The sequence below is a fragment of the Austrofundulus limnaeus genome, unplaced genomic scaffold (assembly GCF_001266775.1).
Source record: "Austrofundulus limnaeus strain Quisiro unplaced genomic scaffold, Austrofundulus_limnaeus-1.0 Scaffold19, whole genome shotgun sequence".
Lineage (NCBI taxonomy): Eukaryota > Metazoa > Chordata > Actinopteri > Cyprinodontiformes > Rivulidae > Austrofundulus > Austrofundulus limnaeus.
The window spans coordinates 3,145,746-3,163,943 of NW_013952421.1; the positions used below are offsets into that span (position 1 = coordinate 3,145,746).

The window sequence follows — 18,198 nt, forward strand, 5'->3', positions numbered from 1 at the left end:
AAAAATAAATAAATAAATTCATTACTTATTTTATCTAGTGCTAAATATTGTTTTTATTTGTATATTAAGATTAATATATTTTTTGCATAAAATGACTATGTTTTAATATCCCAGCATTTTTGATGCAAAAACAGCAACTTGCCTAATTAAAACTGTCAGAGGAACACAGAGAAAAAGGAGACACACACATACATCTTGCTATCTTTGTGAGGATATCACACACACTCAACCTGCCTCAGTCTGTGCCCGTTTTTAACAACGGGCAAAAAATGCATTTAAAACAGCTGACAACTTTATAGCAGAGTTTGAATTGTACACCAAAGAAAACCTGCATCACGACTTTTATATTGCAGTCAGAACAAACGTGATATGAGCGGAGTCTGCCTGGTTCACATGTTCATGGTGGACGGCAGCACTCGCTCGAACGTAACAGCGAGAAAAGGCCAAGAGCTTTTTATTTTAATCCTGCAGGGAGAACAATACAGGTGTTCTTCTATGCTTCCTGTGAGCAGCTCCAGCATTTAAAAAAAACACAAAAAAAACAAGGTGGACACGCAAATTACTGCCGAGGCAGGGAGGAGGTGAAAGTGAAACAAACATGGCGCTCCCGACCCGTTCAAAAATGAAACTTAAACACACAGCTCTTCTGTCCCCCTTATATTCCGACACAGAGGGCAGAAACAGCTAAATTAGACAGTTAAAACACATTAAAAGTTCATAACTCACCCTATTGTTGTTGACACTCGGTCTCACAACATTAGCAGCAGCTCTCTCCCCGAAGGAGGGGGCAAACACATGCGCTCGCATGATCCAAAGAATGGATCGGCCGAACGGACGGACGTATCGGCCGATACCAATACAAGGAAAAAACGCAAATATCGGCCAAAAATATCGGCCGGCCGATGTATCGGTCGACCCCTAGAATTAAGTTTAGGTTAGTTTTAGGCTCAGGTAGATAGATACCTGTAAGGTTAATTAAGGCTATAAAATTACCAAGAAATGAATGGAAGTCAATCCACAGTCCCCACGGGGGGATATAAACAAACCTGTGTGTGTTCATTGGTCTGTAGCATTTCCAAACTGTCTTATGAGCCATAGGATAGATTTTAATAAAACTTGCAGAAAGTAATCATTAGATGTAYGTCTACAATTGATTAGCTTTTAGAGAACGTGTCAAACTCAAGGCCCATGGGCCAAATCCAGCCCTCGTTAACATTTTATCAGGCCCCAAAGGTAATGCTTTAAATTTCTCTATTTGACACTGTACTCAGTCTTCTCTCAACAGTTAGTAGTCGACTTTAATTATGTGTTCTCTTCTATTTTTAAAGTCAAATATTTGTATTTTTACTGAAGGTTTTCTTTTTTTAAAACTGAATTGCTGGATTGTGATACAATGTATCTCTTAGAAATAGTCAATGAAAAGTTGTGAGCAGAGGCTAATGATGTGTTTTTCTAAATTTGATCCTTTCTCTTTATTTGTTAGGGAATGTGTGTACTAAATTCTACATAAAATATAGCATAAAACAATATTTTTTCTAGAAATTACAGAAAGTGGCCCTTGTCTTGGACCAAGTTTTGAATTTTGGACCCCTTGTGTAACAGAATTTGACACCCCTGTTTTAGAGTCTGCCTTAGTCAAGATGGTCAGCTAATCTTGGGAAATGTTGCAGTGGTCAGTCAGTGCATGGGTTTGCACATAATACATAATTCTGTTTTCAAGATTTGGCCAAAATTACTAAAATTGTCATGAGCAGGCGATATACATTTCTTCAAGAAATGTTTTACCAATAATTTTGTCTCAGGACTCCCTAGAAAAACAGGTTTTAATCTTAATAGGACTTTCCTGGTTAAATAAAAGTTAAATAATTTTAAAAAAATTGTGCGTGTACTAAATGTCATATTCATCCTACAGGTAAAAACTGGGACCTCAGTGCTGCTTTGAATGATTACGAGGAGCTCCGGCAGGTCCACACTGCCAACCTGCCGCAGGTCTTTAACGAGGGCCGCTACTACAAGCAGCCGGAGACTCGCGACACGCCCACCCACGTCAACAAGATCGACAGGCCGTGTGCGCAGAAGCAGGAGGACAATGCACAAGGTAGGCAAAAGGCTGGCTCGTCGAGCGCAGCTTTCTCTTGAATCTCTGCTTTCAGCTCATCCAACCCAATTCCCCCTCGTGCGCCGTTGCAGAGAAGCGTCTGTCCCGCGGGATCTCCCATGCCAGCTCTGCTATCGTCTCCCTGGCACGGCTGCAGGTGGCCAATGAGTGTACCAGCGAGCAGTTCCCGCTAGAGGTGCCCATTTATACATTCCAGCTCCCCGACCTCAGCGTCTACAGCGAGGACTTCAGGAGCTTCATCGAGAGAGATCTGATCGAGCAGTCCACCATGATGGCTCTGGAGCAGGCTGGTGAGTAATTTAAGATGTACTAAATACATTTCTAGTACTTCCYCTGCAGCTTTATGTAAACTATGTAAGAAAATCCCATGCACTCAMCCTCGTCACCTCTTTAGATTGCACTAAAAAGCTGGAGCTGCTCAGAGCTGCACTAACAGGAAATGCCAGTAAGAGTCGATAATGCAGACAGATGCTCAGGATGAGCCAGATTCAGGGAGACAGATCAGATCAGAGCAGCACCATTTGGAAGGCAGACGACAACAACTAATTCAAAGCAACCCGGATCCCGGAGGATCCACGTCCCAGCTGACAATTCCAGCTGAAGCAGAGAATCTAGTTAGTAAAGTTTTAAGGAAACTCCCATGCCTGTCTTACCTCACTCACTTTGATCAAGGTCTTGGAAACAGACAACCTGGATTATGGTTGCGTRAACGCTGAGTCAGCATTCACAATGTTGTTGTCCTGTTTTTGTAGTTTGTATTATTTTTTTTATTTTTGCACGTTTATGCAATACAACTAAGCCTGCATATTTTGTGCTGTTTTAGCCATCTGTATATCAAAACATTCAGTTCATTTAAGAGATGGGCAGTATGATTTTAAGTTTTATTGTTTAAAATATWTAACTTTATTTACAAACATTTTCCCAATAGAAATACATTAGTATCTCTTGGAAAACATTGTTTTATTAGAAATCTGCTCCAGCATACTGGTTTTGTTTTGTTCTCTTATGCCACTTTTAGTTTGTAGCTAACATTMGTCTGCTTTTAGCTTTTAGCTAGCRTTTTGTTTTTTATGTAGCTAGTGTTTYGCTCCTTTTAGYTAGTGTTTGGCTTCTTTAAGATTTTAGYCAACCTTTTCTTACTTTTAGATTCTAACTCATCTTTTGATGTATTTAGCTRGCATTTTGYTACTTTTAGCTTTTAATGAGCTTTTCCTCATTTTAACTTATAACTACCCTACTGCTACTTTTGGCATTCAGCTARCCTTTTCTACATTTAGCATTTAGCTCAATTCAAGTCTATCCAAAAARTACTTTTATTGATCCCAAAGGGAAATTACWGCTAAATTAGCTTTAAGTTMATATTTTGCTTCTTTTATCTTTAACTCAGTTTCATCTTTTTCARCAAAATCATTCAACACTTAGTGTTCACATTGCCTTTTCACAGATTATTCAATTTCTATAGCGGGGTTAATTATTTATAATTAGATAAATAAAGGAGAAATGTTTTTTAAAGGGTATAGCTGTTAAAGTTTATATAGCTGTATTTGAAATGTGTCTAATGATTTACAGTTCTGAAAGTTTTACCCTGAAAAGCTACAGTGAACAAATACATCTTATTGTTGATGTTTGTATGATTCAACCTGAGCCCTAACTTCCAGACAGCACTGACAGTAAAAATCAGTAAGAAGTCARAATATTTCAGATTTACCAAAAGCTAACTCACAAACCTCACAAGACCAAAGTGAAATGAAGAACTGCAGATTCAGGAAACATCTGCATTTTGATTGCACCTACGCTGAAGGCTAAATCATTCAGAGGCTCCTCTGTGTTTACTGTTGGTAAATAAATGATGTGTGCAGAGCTGTGAAACATCGGTGGGTCTCAGGAAACCGAGCAGGGCACTGAAGCTACAGAAAATAAAGAATTCTGAAAAAGTTGGGCTGAGGTAGATCATATAGTCTTTTTTGTAAGAGTTACCTGTATTTTTATACTTTAAGTTTATCAGATCAGCTGTGCATGTTGACTGTAGTTCTTGATAGACAGGTTTCTGTCGCAGTGGTACTTTAACGTGAATATTTCCTTAGCTCAAAAAGTAAGGACATTAGTGTTTGGCAGGTTATGTATTTGTTGTAACAATGCTTCTTGGCAATAAATCTTATACMGTTGGACAGCCTGGTAATTTCCCATTTAAATGGTGACACACTTGTAAGATTTACTCGCAAGAGATTCATTGTTACAACAAAGAAATAATCTACCAAACATGTTTCCTTACTTTTTGGGCTAACTTTAGATCAGATGGACCAAAGTAAGATTTACTAGTATAATATAACAACTTCAGATTTGATTGCTAATGATATTTGTTGTGTTCAGGACGTCTGAACTGGTGGTCCACTACATGCACCAGTTGTAAGAAGCTACTTCCTCTGGCCACCACCGGGGATGGGAACTGCCTTCTGCATGCTGCCTCTTTAGGTAAGGTTTTTTTAAGCTATAATTTTTTATGTAATTTGGTCTCTCTTATAAAACAGCACATTTTTTTACTAAGATGAGGTACAAATGGAAGGTTTTTTTTTTTGCTAAAAAGACATAAAGGCTTTTACCTCACCAGTATACTGTATGTCAGGAGGATATTTTAGGTTGAAGAGATGAGAGCTGTTCAGGTTTATGATGACCGGGATTCTGGGCTCCCCAGTGTGGGGCCTGCCAGAGCAGCTGAATACTAGCACCGCTACAGTTAATATAATCCACAATGACAGTCCCTGTCTGAGGAAGACATTTTGAGTTAGAGCTGAGGTCAACTCTGAATGACACCAAGAATAATCCAAACTCATCTAAGATCCACATCATACTTTCTCAGTCAGCTGTGTGCAGACTTGTCATGTTGTGTGTGTGTGTGTGTGTGTGTGTTTGTTAGGGATGTGGGGCTTTCACGACAGAGACCTGATGCTGCGGAAGTCTCTGTACACCATGATGAAGAGCGGAGCGGAGCAAGACGCACTGAAGAGGAGGTGGAGGTGGCAGCAGACGCAGCAGAACAAGGAGGTCGGCAGAAAGTGTTGCACGCCGCAGAACACCACTTTTCACAAGCAACACTTCATTATGAGCGTGTGAACAGACGAGCCACTCAAAAGCCTCGGCTATTAGCTGCCGAGTTTAACCTAAGCTGCACTTCTTAGATTTGTTTTGCTGCAAGGAACGTTGTCACTCTAGCTCTGTAGCGACGCTGCTAATGCTGTCAAATCCTCCCTTTTCCGTCTCCTGATGTCCTGACTGATGTTGGATTAAAGTATTTTCAAATCTGTTAGGAAAAGTGTGTCGCCAAAGATAGCTGGGGCGGAGAAATAGTCCAGATGCTCATCTTTTAAAAATGCCCGAGGCGTCTTGTTGGCCCAGTGATCTAAGATGGGTCCCACAAAACTCAGCGTTCTGGTTTGAGGGTGGAGGAGAAAACGTTGTTGAGCACAGTCATTTTTTCTACCAACAAAGGGGAGATCACGTTTGTGCCTATCTGTGTTTCTTAAAGGGGGGATGGTATTTTGTGTCTTCCAGGCAGATCAGTTCTATAACACAATCAACATCACTTTCAGTTGTTATGAAATTGCTGTATATATCAAAAATAAGTTGGTCTAAAAGCCTTGAAATTGGCCTCTGTCTCTTTAAGTGTTTTGGACCCGCCCCCTTCAGCCTGTCTTCACAGCAGTAGCTATGTTTACATGTACATAAGTAATCAGAAGAAACAGCCAATCAGAATAAAAATTCACCATGTAAACAGCCCCAATCGGAATAACCCCCTTAAAGAAATACTAGGCTTTTAATTGCTCTATTTGTGACTCAGTTGTGATTGTGTAGCTGGAAGTTTGCCGCAGTTTAAATTGGTGGAGTGTGTTTTCTGTGCAGTCGGGGCTGGTGTACACCGAGGAGGAGTGGGAACGAGAGTGGAGCGAGCTGCTGAAGTTGGCCTCCAGTGAGCCTCGAACCCACCTCAGCAAAGCTGGGAACACCAGCGGAGGGTAGGAGCGCCAACTCACCAATAAACACACAAGCAGACCCACAATCTAACACTCCTTCCTTTTTTAGCATGGTATTATTTCCACTCTCACACTGCTTCCTATTTGCCAAACGAGCAATGTGAAACTGCGCCCTCTACTGGAAAACCCTGAACACTTTCTCCTCTCAGATCCCCCCCCCCTCCCCATGAGCTGTGTGTTACTGTTAGCTGCAGCAAGTTGCATAAATAARTGTAAGCGTGGCTTCTTCTTTTTTTTCTTCTCATGCAACAGAGGCAGACTGGAAACTAGCTTTGGTTTTCTTCGCCTACACAGAAAAAAAACCTTGTGGTTTGTCACTGTTTCCATAATCACTGAAATAAACATATGGTCTCACATGCTTTCAGTGTTAGCTGCAGATCTGCTGGAGTAAAAAGCATATGTGTGATTCAAAAGAAAGTTTTCTGCTGAGAATGAAATGCAATAAACATAKCGAGACATATTGTGCAGATTTTTCAAAGAAACCAGCTTTTTTTAAGATGAAAGGGCAGCTGAGTGATATTTTGGCTTAGAAATGTCMGAAAACATTTCAGTAAAATGTCAGGAAATAAGAACCTAATAAGTCATATTTAAGTAGAGTTTTAAAGCAGTCAGACACTAATTTTAGCCTATAAAACAAACATAACAGCCGGCAACTCCTCCGCAACAACAACCCGATTACTTCTTAATGATTATCAGTGCCGACTGCAGGGGAAAGCCCTCCATCACTGAAAATGTCCCTTCCAAGAGAGTAATTTACCCRTTTATTCTGGAGCTTTTCACCTCTCATTGAGTTTCACAGTAATAAAGTAATAAGGTTAGGGCTGTTTTATGGTCCTGGTGTGAGATGAGCCTCTGAATGGGCTGAGTGGGATTCACATATTAAGAGGCTCTTTATTAGAAGCAATCCCGGCTGTTTGTGTGGCTGACAACTTAATTGTTGCACATCCTCCGACTCCCTGGTGGTTGAGAGCTACGCCTGTAATTGTTTTTTTATTTTTCTCTCTTCTGGCTTGAAGCGAATCAGTTACATCAGACACATGCRTGTAGTAAACAGGAAGTAAAAGTCACATCTCAGGAAAATGGAGAGAAGTTGTCAGGAACGTGTTGCGACTGTCGGGAAAGTTGTACTTATTCTGTCATATCAACTAGTTTTGGCGATGTTACATGTTGTCTGGAGACATAGAGAAAGAATTGCAATTCTTTTCACGTTATGGGAATAACTGAGAATAGGCTGACAGCGGGAGGAGGGTCCAGCTGCAGTCGCTCTGGTACCGGTGTTGTGCGAAATTCAGTTCCCCTGTGAAAATCTGTTCCCCCTAGTGGTTAACCTTAGAGAGAATCACTGGTCCAGACATAACGTCAGACCAATCCTAAATGGTTAATATGAGGGAGGCGCTTCCAACACAGGGGGAACAGATTTTCACAGGGGAGCTGAATTTCGTACAACACCGGTACCGGTTTCGGACAGACAGTGGGAACAGCTAATCAACCATGTCAGAACTTATTCGACAAATGTGTTTCCATCTCTCCTTTTGCACATTGTCTTTTTCGAAAAAAACAAAAAACCACCTCAAGCGAGCGTATCAACTTTTATGCGAATTAGAGGAAGTTTTTTCAAATCATGCTGTTTCCATTCACCTTTTCTGATGCGATACTTCAAATGCACATTAAAAAAAACGTTGATGGAAACACGGCTAGTGTCCCCCCTTCTTCGCTTTTTCCCTCTGTTTTCTGTTTTCTTTCATTCAGAARCAGGTGAAAATGATGTACAACGTTGTCCTGACTGTTAAAGGTTGTCGAAGGAGAAAGYTGTGTGATTACACAGATAAAATAGGCTCAGGAATAATGTGGAGATTTGTTGTGCCTTMRTTTGTGTGTGTTGTGTTTTCTCAGGGTGGATAACTCGGAGGATCCAGTGTATGAGAGTTTGGAGGAGTTCCATGTGTTTGTGCTGGCCCATGTGCTGCGCAGGCCGATTGTAGTGGTGGCCGACACCATGCTCAGAGACTCAGGAGGAGAAGGTACACAATCTGCATTTAGTCTGAGTTTATCTTCATCCCAAACCCATGCATCTTAACTCTTTAGGGTTGTTTGTGACCTTCACGTGGTGGTTTGAGTCTCCMGAGTCTTTCTATTATGTAGGGTGATGTAGATTGTAAAAAAAATATAGGAAACGATTTTGAAAAAACATAGGGTTGCAGTGTTTTGTCCTTAAATATATGATTCTGTTCCAGTAACCACTGTATTGGTCACTTGTATGTGAAATGTCTGTTTGGTAGATGATTTCTTTGTTGTAACAATGCTTCTTGGCAGTAAATCTTATAGCGGACACCTGATTGGCAACAACTAAAGGGCAACTGAAGCAGTAGACCTACGTCTACTGCTCATCCCACAAATGCATKTTCCTTACAAATGTGTTACTATTTAAAAGGAAAATTAACAGGCTTTCCAAATATATAAGATTTATTGCCAAGARGTATTGTTACAACAAAGAAATAATCTACCAAACACAAATTTCCTATATTTTGTGCTAAATTGAGTTTATGCAGTTTGTATGGGCATATTTAAGTTACTGTATGTCTGTAAAAGAAGTCACTTTGGCTTTTCGAAGGGTTGTCCCAGTTTGTRCTGGATTATTTTAACCATTACACTTTGTGACTTAAATTTTCAGGACCCAGGGGTAGGGTTAGGATTAACACTAGGAAAATGGGATTTTGTCTCTGACTCAGTCTCCTGCAGGGAAAACAAACAAACAAAAAAAAAATTAACACAACCACATTTCTATCTCACTGCCAGCGTTCGCTCCCATCCCGTTTGGAGGGCTCTATTTGCCCCTGGAAGTGCCTCCGAGCCGCTGTCACTGCTCCCCTCTGGTCCTGGCCTACGATCAGGCTCACTTCTCCGCACTGGTGTCCATGGAGCAGAGAGATCAGCAGCGAGAGCAAGGTAAGCCTCTTCAGGTCCACCTCGTTCCTACATGCCTACAAAAATCCAAACTTTCAAAGACAGCGACTTTTAATTTAGGTCAAGCGGGAGTAGAGAGCTGAGGCAAGAGGTCTGCCTGTCCTGCCTGAGGTGAATAATGTATGAGACRGTGGTTTAACTACATGTGATCCATTATTAAAACAGGCATCAACAAGGGAGTGGACAACATAGAGGGAAGAAGACTTCATCCTGACTTGTTAAAAGTTGTTAAAACTTTTCAAGCTTGCAAACCTGCTGTGTATTTCTGATCTTAAGTCCCTGTCATGACTTTAGCTGTGATATGGAGCTCTGCAGAGCGTATTGATTGCGTTAAGCTGCGGCAGGGGAAGTGCAGATTTTCCGTTGTGCTGGGCGACTCTTGTTTTCRTCTTGTTTTGCCCATTCAGATGCCAGTGCTCCCACTCCGGATGCATTGCTTATTCTCGAGGTCGGAGCATTCCTCGCACGGAGTTCCTTTAATTGACAAATAGAGTGGATCTCCCTGACAACTGGCCTCAGCAGTCACGGCACTTTTTCTGCGCCTGRCTCTGTGGGAGGAACTCGCTTGTCATTTGCGTGGGTAGATGGCCAAATCTGTGTCTGTATTTCTTGCTCTCAAGTGCAGACGTGCTTACAATTTTTTTTTGTCTTCCTCTCCGTTCCCCCCACCCCCATTGTTCTTTTAAATTGCAACACTTGACCTAAAAGTCACTGATGAATGCCCTCGATAGCACGTTAAAGTTCTCCCCACCCCACAGTCCTGAGCACTTCGGTGGGTGTTCCACTTTGAAGGATGGGCTTCCTCCTCTCGTCCACCAGATGGTGCATAAGTCCAGCTAACCTGCACCGGCTCAGTCTCAACTCTCCTGCGTGGCTGTTGGGTTGTTTTTCCATCCTGGTACACTGTGTCCTCGTGTGATAATATCAGAAAGTCTGCAGTCTCTCCAGGATGTTATGAAAACACTTGTACCCTGAACGCGGTGCATTTGTATGTTATGAGATAACTCATTCTACGCAGCAGAGATACATATCTGTTCCACTCTTGGCCAACTTTTAATTGTGTCTGTAAATGCACGCTGTGTTACTGCATGAGATGTTCCGCAAAGTACCTTTTTCCCTCTAATATCTCAAATTACAAGGAGCAGATATGAGGTTCATGTCTCTGAACAGATGCCAGGCAGGCTTAATCTCCTCACTGCTAATTAGGGCAGAGTCGCCCCAGCCCACCCCCTAAGCCCCTCATCACATCACCGATTATGGGCAGGGTCCCGGGGCTGCTGGGGCCCCGGCTATCCAACAATCCCCCCAGACAGTCAGGCCACTGTGYGGATRTCTCAGGTGGARGTCGCTTTTTTTAGTTTCCTCCCCAGTCAGCAAAGAGCAGCTGAGGGTCCCGCGGCCTGGTGTGTGTTCAGGTGTCCGAGGCAGGCTTTGAATGCAGGCTCTTTCTTTGGCTCCTCTATAAGAAAGACTGTAGTAACGTCCTGCTCCTCATTCAATTCTTAATCAAACTGACAGGTTGTGTTTTTGCTCGTTTTATGGCATGTGGGGTTACAAAGAAGACACTGAAAGGACTGGTTGAAGGCATGGGTTATTGCTTTAAGATCAAAACTTTCTTTTASCTCAGTTTTTATGAGGACAACCCACAAGAGCTGTTAAGTTGGTTCTCAAGAGCATGGTAGTGAACCAGTGGTTCCGTGTGTGTTTTCCCGTCCAGCCCACTGCCACTYACCTGCTGTGTGATAATAACTTGCTCCTCAGTGGATGCTGCTCACAGTCTTTTATCTGCTTGTTTGTGTTTTTGTGGTCAAGCGATGTATGARAGGAATTGACCCTCTGGAAAACTCGTGAGCTATTTGAAGCTCTGGTCCCAAAAACAACCAAAACACTTCCAGGTTGTCTTTGGCATAGAGTCCCTTAATGTCTAACAACTGTCCGAATTGAGAAAAAGGTCTGAAGACCACCTACCTAAGAACGTGGTGTAACCATCAGCTTTTGGTCAGAAGTCACATCTTGATGTTTTGAATGGTCCCAGTGTTTACCCTCCATTTCAACTCTCACAGTAAAACTGTATCTTCTGATGATATTTTTTATGCATAAACAAGTCAAACTGTATAAAAACTGAAAAACCACAGCAGACAAGGTTACATATACTTTGTAAAAAGCTTTCTGTAGTACATCTCCACCAATGCTCCTCTTAGCTGTTAAGTTATAAGTCTAGCTAACCAGCTGTACCCACCATGCTGCATCAGGCAGTGCAATCGTGTGTGTTCCCTGCAAGCGTGTAAATTAGGAGTGATTAAGTTCCTTTAATAACAAGCGTCCTTAAGATTGTCTGAAGGGCCACAAATTGGCACAATTATCTTCCTGTGCGAACCGGGCATTATTTTTGCTGTTGCCTCTTGTTTTGAGCATTTCTGCTGACAATCGGGAGCCTGATTGGCTCCYGATTGTCAGCATCTGTGAGCATGAACCCTACTGTAGCACCAGCATTGTTGGCCATTTTGCAATGCAAGGCATCGCCTGGGCCAGCCTGGCTTCAAGCTTCTTAGTTCAATGTGATTGCATTAGTCCTTATGGCCCAGTTCCACCCCAATTTCTGAAACCCCAAGACCTGTGGTTCTATCCTGGCCAGGTTGCTCAGCCTGGTTTGACATCAGCTACTGCTGATCATTAGTTGGTTCACTGACCAGGGGGTTATGGCCACAACTAACTTTTTTTTTTCACATGGGTTTATCTCCACAATAACAGTAGTGAGCTATCAAATATCAACAAGCTAAGTTAGCTAACATTGGCTATCACTGACATACTATTTTTGTCACCCTGACCTTAAGTGTCATACTTCTGAACGGTTCTGTTCAATCTTCAGTATTTTCTCTTGAGCTTGTAGTAGTCTATTACTGTTGTGTCGCAAACAAAAAAAAAGTTTTGTTTTGTGTTTAATATTATTATCCCGCCCACATGAAGGTGGCTCTCTTCTCAATGCAAACACAACCAGAGCTGGGGTAGAGTAAGGCCAAACTGACTGGAGCAGCGGCGGACCGAGCCWAGCCTTAAAATGCAAAACCGCCTTGTGTGACCAAGCTGGTGAGCTGCATGAGGAAACGGTGCCGGTCCTGTTGTGGCTGTGTAAGGTTCTTCCACATGCAACCGAGGCCCCTGTAAAAATTCCAATATGTCGTGTTTATTCAAACTTTAATCATCTAATCCAATAAACACCAACAAACAAGAGTCAACAGCAGAATAAGCTGTTTGGCACTGGCAGAGGATGTTTGGCAAGTTTTTTATGGGCACAACCCACATACTCAACTCCGCTGCTCAACCCACAAATACACTTTCCTGACAAATGTGGCACAGTTTAAGGGGAAATAAACAGACTTTCTAACAATCATTCATTGCCAAGAAGTATTGTTACAACAAAAAAAGTTAACCAAGCACAAGATTTCTTACTTTTTGTGCTAAGTGTATTTGAACAAACTACATTAGTTGTTTTTCTTGTTTTGCATTGAGGAGTTAAATAAAAACTGCATACTTTTCATTAGTTAAAACCAGTGCACCAGATGAACTGGTATACTGCCCTGCACTAACTGAGGACTAAGCATCTCAGGTTTGTTTATACGCACAACTGCTGCTTACTATAGTGTTATTGGACTCTGAGAATCTGCAGCTGTGCAGTGATTAGTGTCAGGAATTTTAGATTTGTGTTTTCTTCTGTCAGTACAAATAGTTCTTGAATGTCGCAGCAGAAAAACACTGGTCAAGTGTTAGAAGCAAAGAGCTTTATTTTTGAAATGGGAAAAGTGAGTTGGGACAGATTTCGTTTTATCAAACAAGTTACCGGCATGTTTGAAATTGCTTTTTAACAATATAGTAACCATAAAGAAAATAGATAAGTGTTTATTTCTAGAAATACCTAATAGATCCTTTGAAAGCTTTCATTTCTTTCAGTTGTGGAACATTTCTAACCAGTTCTTCTGCAGAACTAATGCTYTATGTTGCCATGAAAAAAACTCACTAGCAATAATGACTCAACAGTTTTTTGCCAGTTTTTATTTTTAATTTTTAATTGTTTTACTTCAGCAACAGATTTATTTAGTATCAGTTGTTATAGTGTGTCTCTCCGGTCCTCTAATGTTTAATCTCTGTTTTGGGTTTCCCTTGTGCTCCAGTATGGAAAGATATACAGTATATATATATAAAGAAAGAAWTAAAACCATTGCACCAAACTCAGAAGCCCAGCTCTGATCAAGAGCTAAACATCTCAGGCTTGTTTTTCTGGTAAATTGAAGCTTGGGAAAATGTGTTTTGTTGGTAAACAATTTAAAAGAGACATATCCTGCTTTTAAATCCTTCTTTTTCACATCTAAATCATTCAATTGGGGTCTATATAAAGTAGAACTGCAATGCTTTGATCTGGATTCCTCCTTGCTGTAACTCCACAAGCCCCTCTTTCACCCCTTTTCTGAGGTGTGTCTCAGATCAACTAGTTTTGAGACTGTTCCTTTAAATCCAAATGAGGGAATTAACACCACTACATAGCAGCGTAGAAACATTTTATTTACAAATTAACTAAAAATATAAACAAGGGAAAACTTGTCCATTCGGTCTTACATGTCCAGAATCTGACCCAGAGCCAGAGGACAATGAAGACCACCAAATTGTAGTTAGTAAGTCCATAATTTATTTGGCAGTTCTGTCACAAATACAGTATATGAGCTTCAGCTCACAGGTTCCACCTTAGCTCACTCATCCTCCTCCTGTTYATCCCTCCCAAATCAGCACACAGTGAGGCAGGCTGCCATCTACGTACACAGCTTGCATACCACAGAACGCGATGATGTCATCCCACATGTAAGCTATGGGAATTGGCCGTTCAAAGACAAAAACACAAGGCTGCAGAGAGGAGTAGTAAATACATTACAGCTCGCTTCAGACTGGAATAACTGCGCATGCAGCACTCTGCAGTGACGTGAAGGGAGAGCAGCTGCATTGTGGGAGCCGGAACGCCGCCTCACAGACTTCTGCCCACTGTGTGACCTGAGTGGGAACTGAGTGGGAGGTTCACCGTCTCCTGCCTGTCCTTGTGTGCTTGTTTGAGATGAGTATGACTGAATTTTCTGGGCTAAGAGCTGTTCTTGGAAAGAAGTCCGTTCTCCCAGAAAACAGTTTTTTYCCCCTTCCCTTAGTGTGCCATGCCAGTGCTTTCATTACTGTTTGACTGTGTAGCTGCAGGGATTACTCATGTATTAGTTTAGGGAGGTGGTGTGAACTGCATTGTGATTGGCACGCAATGATGGATTTAACACATTAGGACAGATTTCTGGGCAGTCCTTGTTTTTTATCAGTGCACTTAGTATTGTTGAAGGAAGGGACTGGCCAGACTGCCATTGTAACTTTAAGTACTACCACAATGACTTGAAAAGCATGTTGACATGAAGAAGCTGTGCAGTATGTTGTTGCTGAGCAGATGAAGGACAGAGTATGATCTGCAGTGTCCTCCTGGTTGCTGCTGAGGTTGTGTCTCTGTGACGCCTGCAGAGCACAGCTCTCACTGGAAACAGAAGATTTGATGAGAGGAGGCTGCCTCTTCCATCCGGGTCCAACAATGAATGCAGGAATGTCCCTCAGCCTGAACTTCCTGTCTCTATCTGCAGTCACATGAGCAGCTCCCACGCTAGGTAGCCTGATGAGATCCGTCATGTGGGCCAGTGAGGCGCAGCAACTGATACTGTTGTTTTAAAAGGCACCCACACACTCGCACACAAACATGGCACCATAAACTCCTGGATTAAGTCCACACAGAAAGGACATTTCCCACGAGAGGAGACAGGTAGATTTCTGTTTTGAGTTGCGTCGACTGAGTGATGTTGAAAACATTGTCCTGGGTGTGAGTACCTCATAGTATCAAAATAAGATGAATATAACTTTATTTTTGCCTTATTTTTACCAGAATAAAAAGCTAGATCTCTGCAGTTTTTAATTTATACCACTATTTCTGGTTGTGGTATATTAAACCTAGCAGTGACCTGCAGACGTGAGTGAAACACAACGCCCCACACAATTTTAGAGGTAAAAAAAACATTGTAAACAACCAACTAAATCCAACATACAACAATCAGGAAATCAATAAACTTAAAAAAAAGGAATATTTGAGAGAAAACTCACAATATATATTTTTTATTTTTTATTTCAAAATTTATTCATTTTATTTGTAACAAACAAATGACACAACAAATAACAAAACAAACATGCAATCAAAATAAAATCAAATAAAATGAAAGGCAGCAGAAGAAGAATAAATCTTATAATAACTGCCCCTTTTTAAATCCAAAACATGTTCAAAATAAAAGTAAATTACAAAAAAAAATTAAAACAACTGAAAACACACAAAAAACTAAAAACAAAGCTAAATGACCAAAAACATTTTAGAAACTAACATTTTTTAAATAAAATATGCTAAATGAAATAGTTTAATAAGAAGGAATACTTTCTGTTTTGGTGAATAATTGTTCCTTTTAAGTCATTTCACTCAGTACAACACACAGTTGTATATGGGATACGCGCGCCCTCGCGCGCCTGGCTGAAGCCACCTCTAATCACGTCTTTAGACCGGTGACGTAGTGACGCTGAACGTCGGGTGACAGGCTCCGCCTTCACCCTATAAGTTCGGAGTCACCAGCGTCATTACTCAGTTCTATCGCCCTTCACCTCGCGATAGTCACCTCTAAACCTGAGCTCACATAGCTGCTGCTAGTTAGCTCAGCTTCTAAGGTTCTTAGGCTAGCTTTACTGGTGCTATCCACGTTACCTGCTGGTTCGTGTGTCTGCCGCTCGACGCTACTTAAGTGACCTTTATTTTCTGCTGAAAATCTGCTTTGTGGTTCACGATGAGCAGAAAACCACCTTCGAAGAAGCCAAAGTCTTCTGTTCGTCCCTGTCCTCAGGGGTGTGGCTTTAAGCTTCACGAGAAGGACCAGCATGAGGCCTGCCCGGCCTGCCTAGAAATCATTCACGCTCGACGGGCGCTTGTGGAGCCCGAGTCCTGCCAGGCCTGTGCCGGACTTTCGCATCCGACACTGGAGAGGAGAGTGAAATTCCTTGAGAAAATGCTTGGGGAAACTGCTGTTTTCCAACAAGACCCGCTGCTCTCCGAATCCAGCCAGACGGCTCAGTCCGACGAAGACGAGGATTCGGCAGTCGAAGCCCCCGCTGCTAGCTGGGTGGACCAGATGGAGCACGAGTTGGCCTCACCCGACATCGAGGGAAGCGAGACCCAGTTTCTACTGGATCTAAACCAAGAGGAGGACGATGTTCTGCAGATTGAGCAGGAGGTTCTCAGTCTGTCCGAAGACGACGAGGAGCCGTGCCCAGCTCACTCCACCCCCGCTGCTGAGAGGGTGGACCAGGATTCGTCCTTCTGGTCCCTGTGCCGCCGAGCTGCTGCTAAACTGGAGGTACAGTGGCCCAACCCCCCCACCTGCTCAAAAGCCATCGAGGTACACAGGGTTTTATCTCCCGTCTGAACCGGCTGATGTGAAGCACCGTCTGCCTATGTTTCTGGACTTTGTGTCGGAGCTGACGTCTTCCTGGAGCAAACTGCTGCCCATCCGCTTCTTCGTGCCCGGACAGGGTCAGTATTTGGACGTGGAAGGGGCAGACCAAGCAAGCCTGGTGGGCATCCCTCCGATGGAGCCATCTTTAGCCGCTTATTTTGCTCCGTCTCACAACCAGGGTGTGAGCGGGCCCACCCTGCTCCCTTCCAAGCCCTGCAGATTCTCTTCGGCACAGCTGGAGAAAATCTACAAAGCCCAAGGTAACACCGCCCGTGCGCTGAGCTCCGTCACCATGCTTCAGACCTACCAGGCCATGGCCTTGGCTGAACTGGCAGCTCAGATGCCGCAGGAAAACCCCCTTTTACCCCTGCTGAACGAGATCGGACTGGCGTCAGACCACATTTTGCGTGTGTCCCGCTGTGCAGCGCTGGCTCTGGGGAAAGGAATGGCTTCTACTGTGGTGGCGCAGAGGCACCTGTGGCTAATGCTCTCAGACATTCCCGACAAGGACAGAGCGTCCTACTTGGATGAACCAATAACGCCTACAGGACTGTTTGGTCAAGCGCTTGATGTCATCCAAACCAAATTTGAACAGAGRAAGAAGCAGGCTGAGGCACTTCGCTGCATCATCCCCAGACGCGATGCGAGGCCCAAGGCCCCGAGCATAGCCAGGTCTGCGTCTCATCCTCCTCCGTTCAAGAAGGYGGCGACGCCCGGGACTTCAAAGGCCCAGCCCGTCGAACCTTCCAGCAAGCCGCAGCCTCCCCGTCAATCAGCATGGAGCAAAGGCCCCCCTCCGAGTCAGCAGGACAGTTCAGCGGCTCGGAAGAAGAAGTCAAAGTCCTCCTAACAGCAGGACTGTCTTCACAGGGACTTCAAAAACAGAGAGACAATGTTCAGCTGCAGTTGAAAAGACATTTAAATGTTTGAGTTTCAGAAAACGGCCCCAAGAGGTGTCGGGTTTCAAATGTTCAGTCTTCTCTGTTAATGTCCCGAAAAATAAACAAAAAACATGTAGCCCCCTCCCTGGGTGCAAATTGTGTTTTAAAATGCAAAACTTTAATAAACAGTTCTGCAAATGTTTTCACTGTGTCATTAAAGAATTATCTTTGTGCACAAACGAACACAATAAGCTGCGGGCGACAGTCAATATTGTTGTCCCTTCCCCCATCCAGTGGAGGGCAGCAGCGACACGTCTCCAACAGTAAGGCAAGTCAGTCGCTTAGCAACGCGACTCCCTCTCTGGCGCGCATGCGCACCCTCTCCATGGGTACAAAGAACTGTTGCTATGGGTTACAGGCTGCAGTTCCACATTAGGCCGCCTCGCTTTCAGGCCATTGTAAACACAGTGGTGACAGACAAGGCAGCCACCATTTTAAGACAGGAAATTTGCACGTTGCTGTACAGCTGTTATTTTCTTGTTCCGAAGAAAGAGGGTGGCCTGTGGCCTATTTTGGATCTGAGAGCATTAAACCGGTACCTTCAAACATACAAGTTCAAAATGTTAACGCTCAAACAGCTAACACACTCGATC

The 18,198-nt window shown here is 43.0% G+C and overlaps 1 protein-coding gene across 2 annotated transcripts in view; it reads left to right on the top strand.

The window, feature by feature from the left end:
* The window catches only part of otud7a (OTU deubiquitinase 7A), a 50,327-nt gene that overhangs the window by 23,673 nt on the left and 8,456 nt on the right, over positions 1–18,198 (top strand). For both annotated transcript variants that reach the window (XM_014003611.1, XM_014003612.1), the window contains 7 exons: positions 1,913–2,098; positions 2,191–2,409; positions 4,490–4,591; positions 5,034–5,161; positions 6,017–6,129; positions 8,041–8,168; positions 8,944–9,093. In XM_014003611.1, coding sequence (XP_013859065.1) covers positions 1,913–2,098; positions 2,191–2,409; positions 4,490–4,591; positions 5,034–5,161; positions 6,017–6,129; positions 8,041–8,168; positions 8,944–9,093 — 1,026 coding nt within the window. The remainder of the gene's footprint in view (positions 1–1,912; positions 2,099–2,190; positions 2,410–4,489; positions 4,592–5,033; positions 5,162–6,016; positions 6,130–8,040; positions 8,169–8,943; positions 9,094–18,198) is intronic.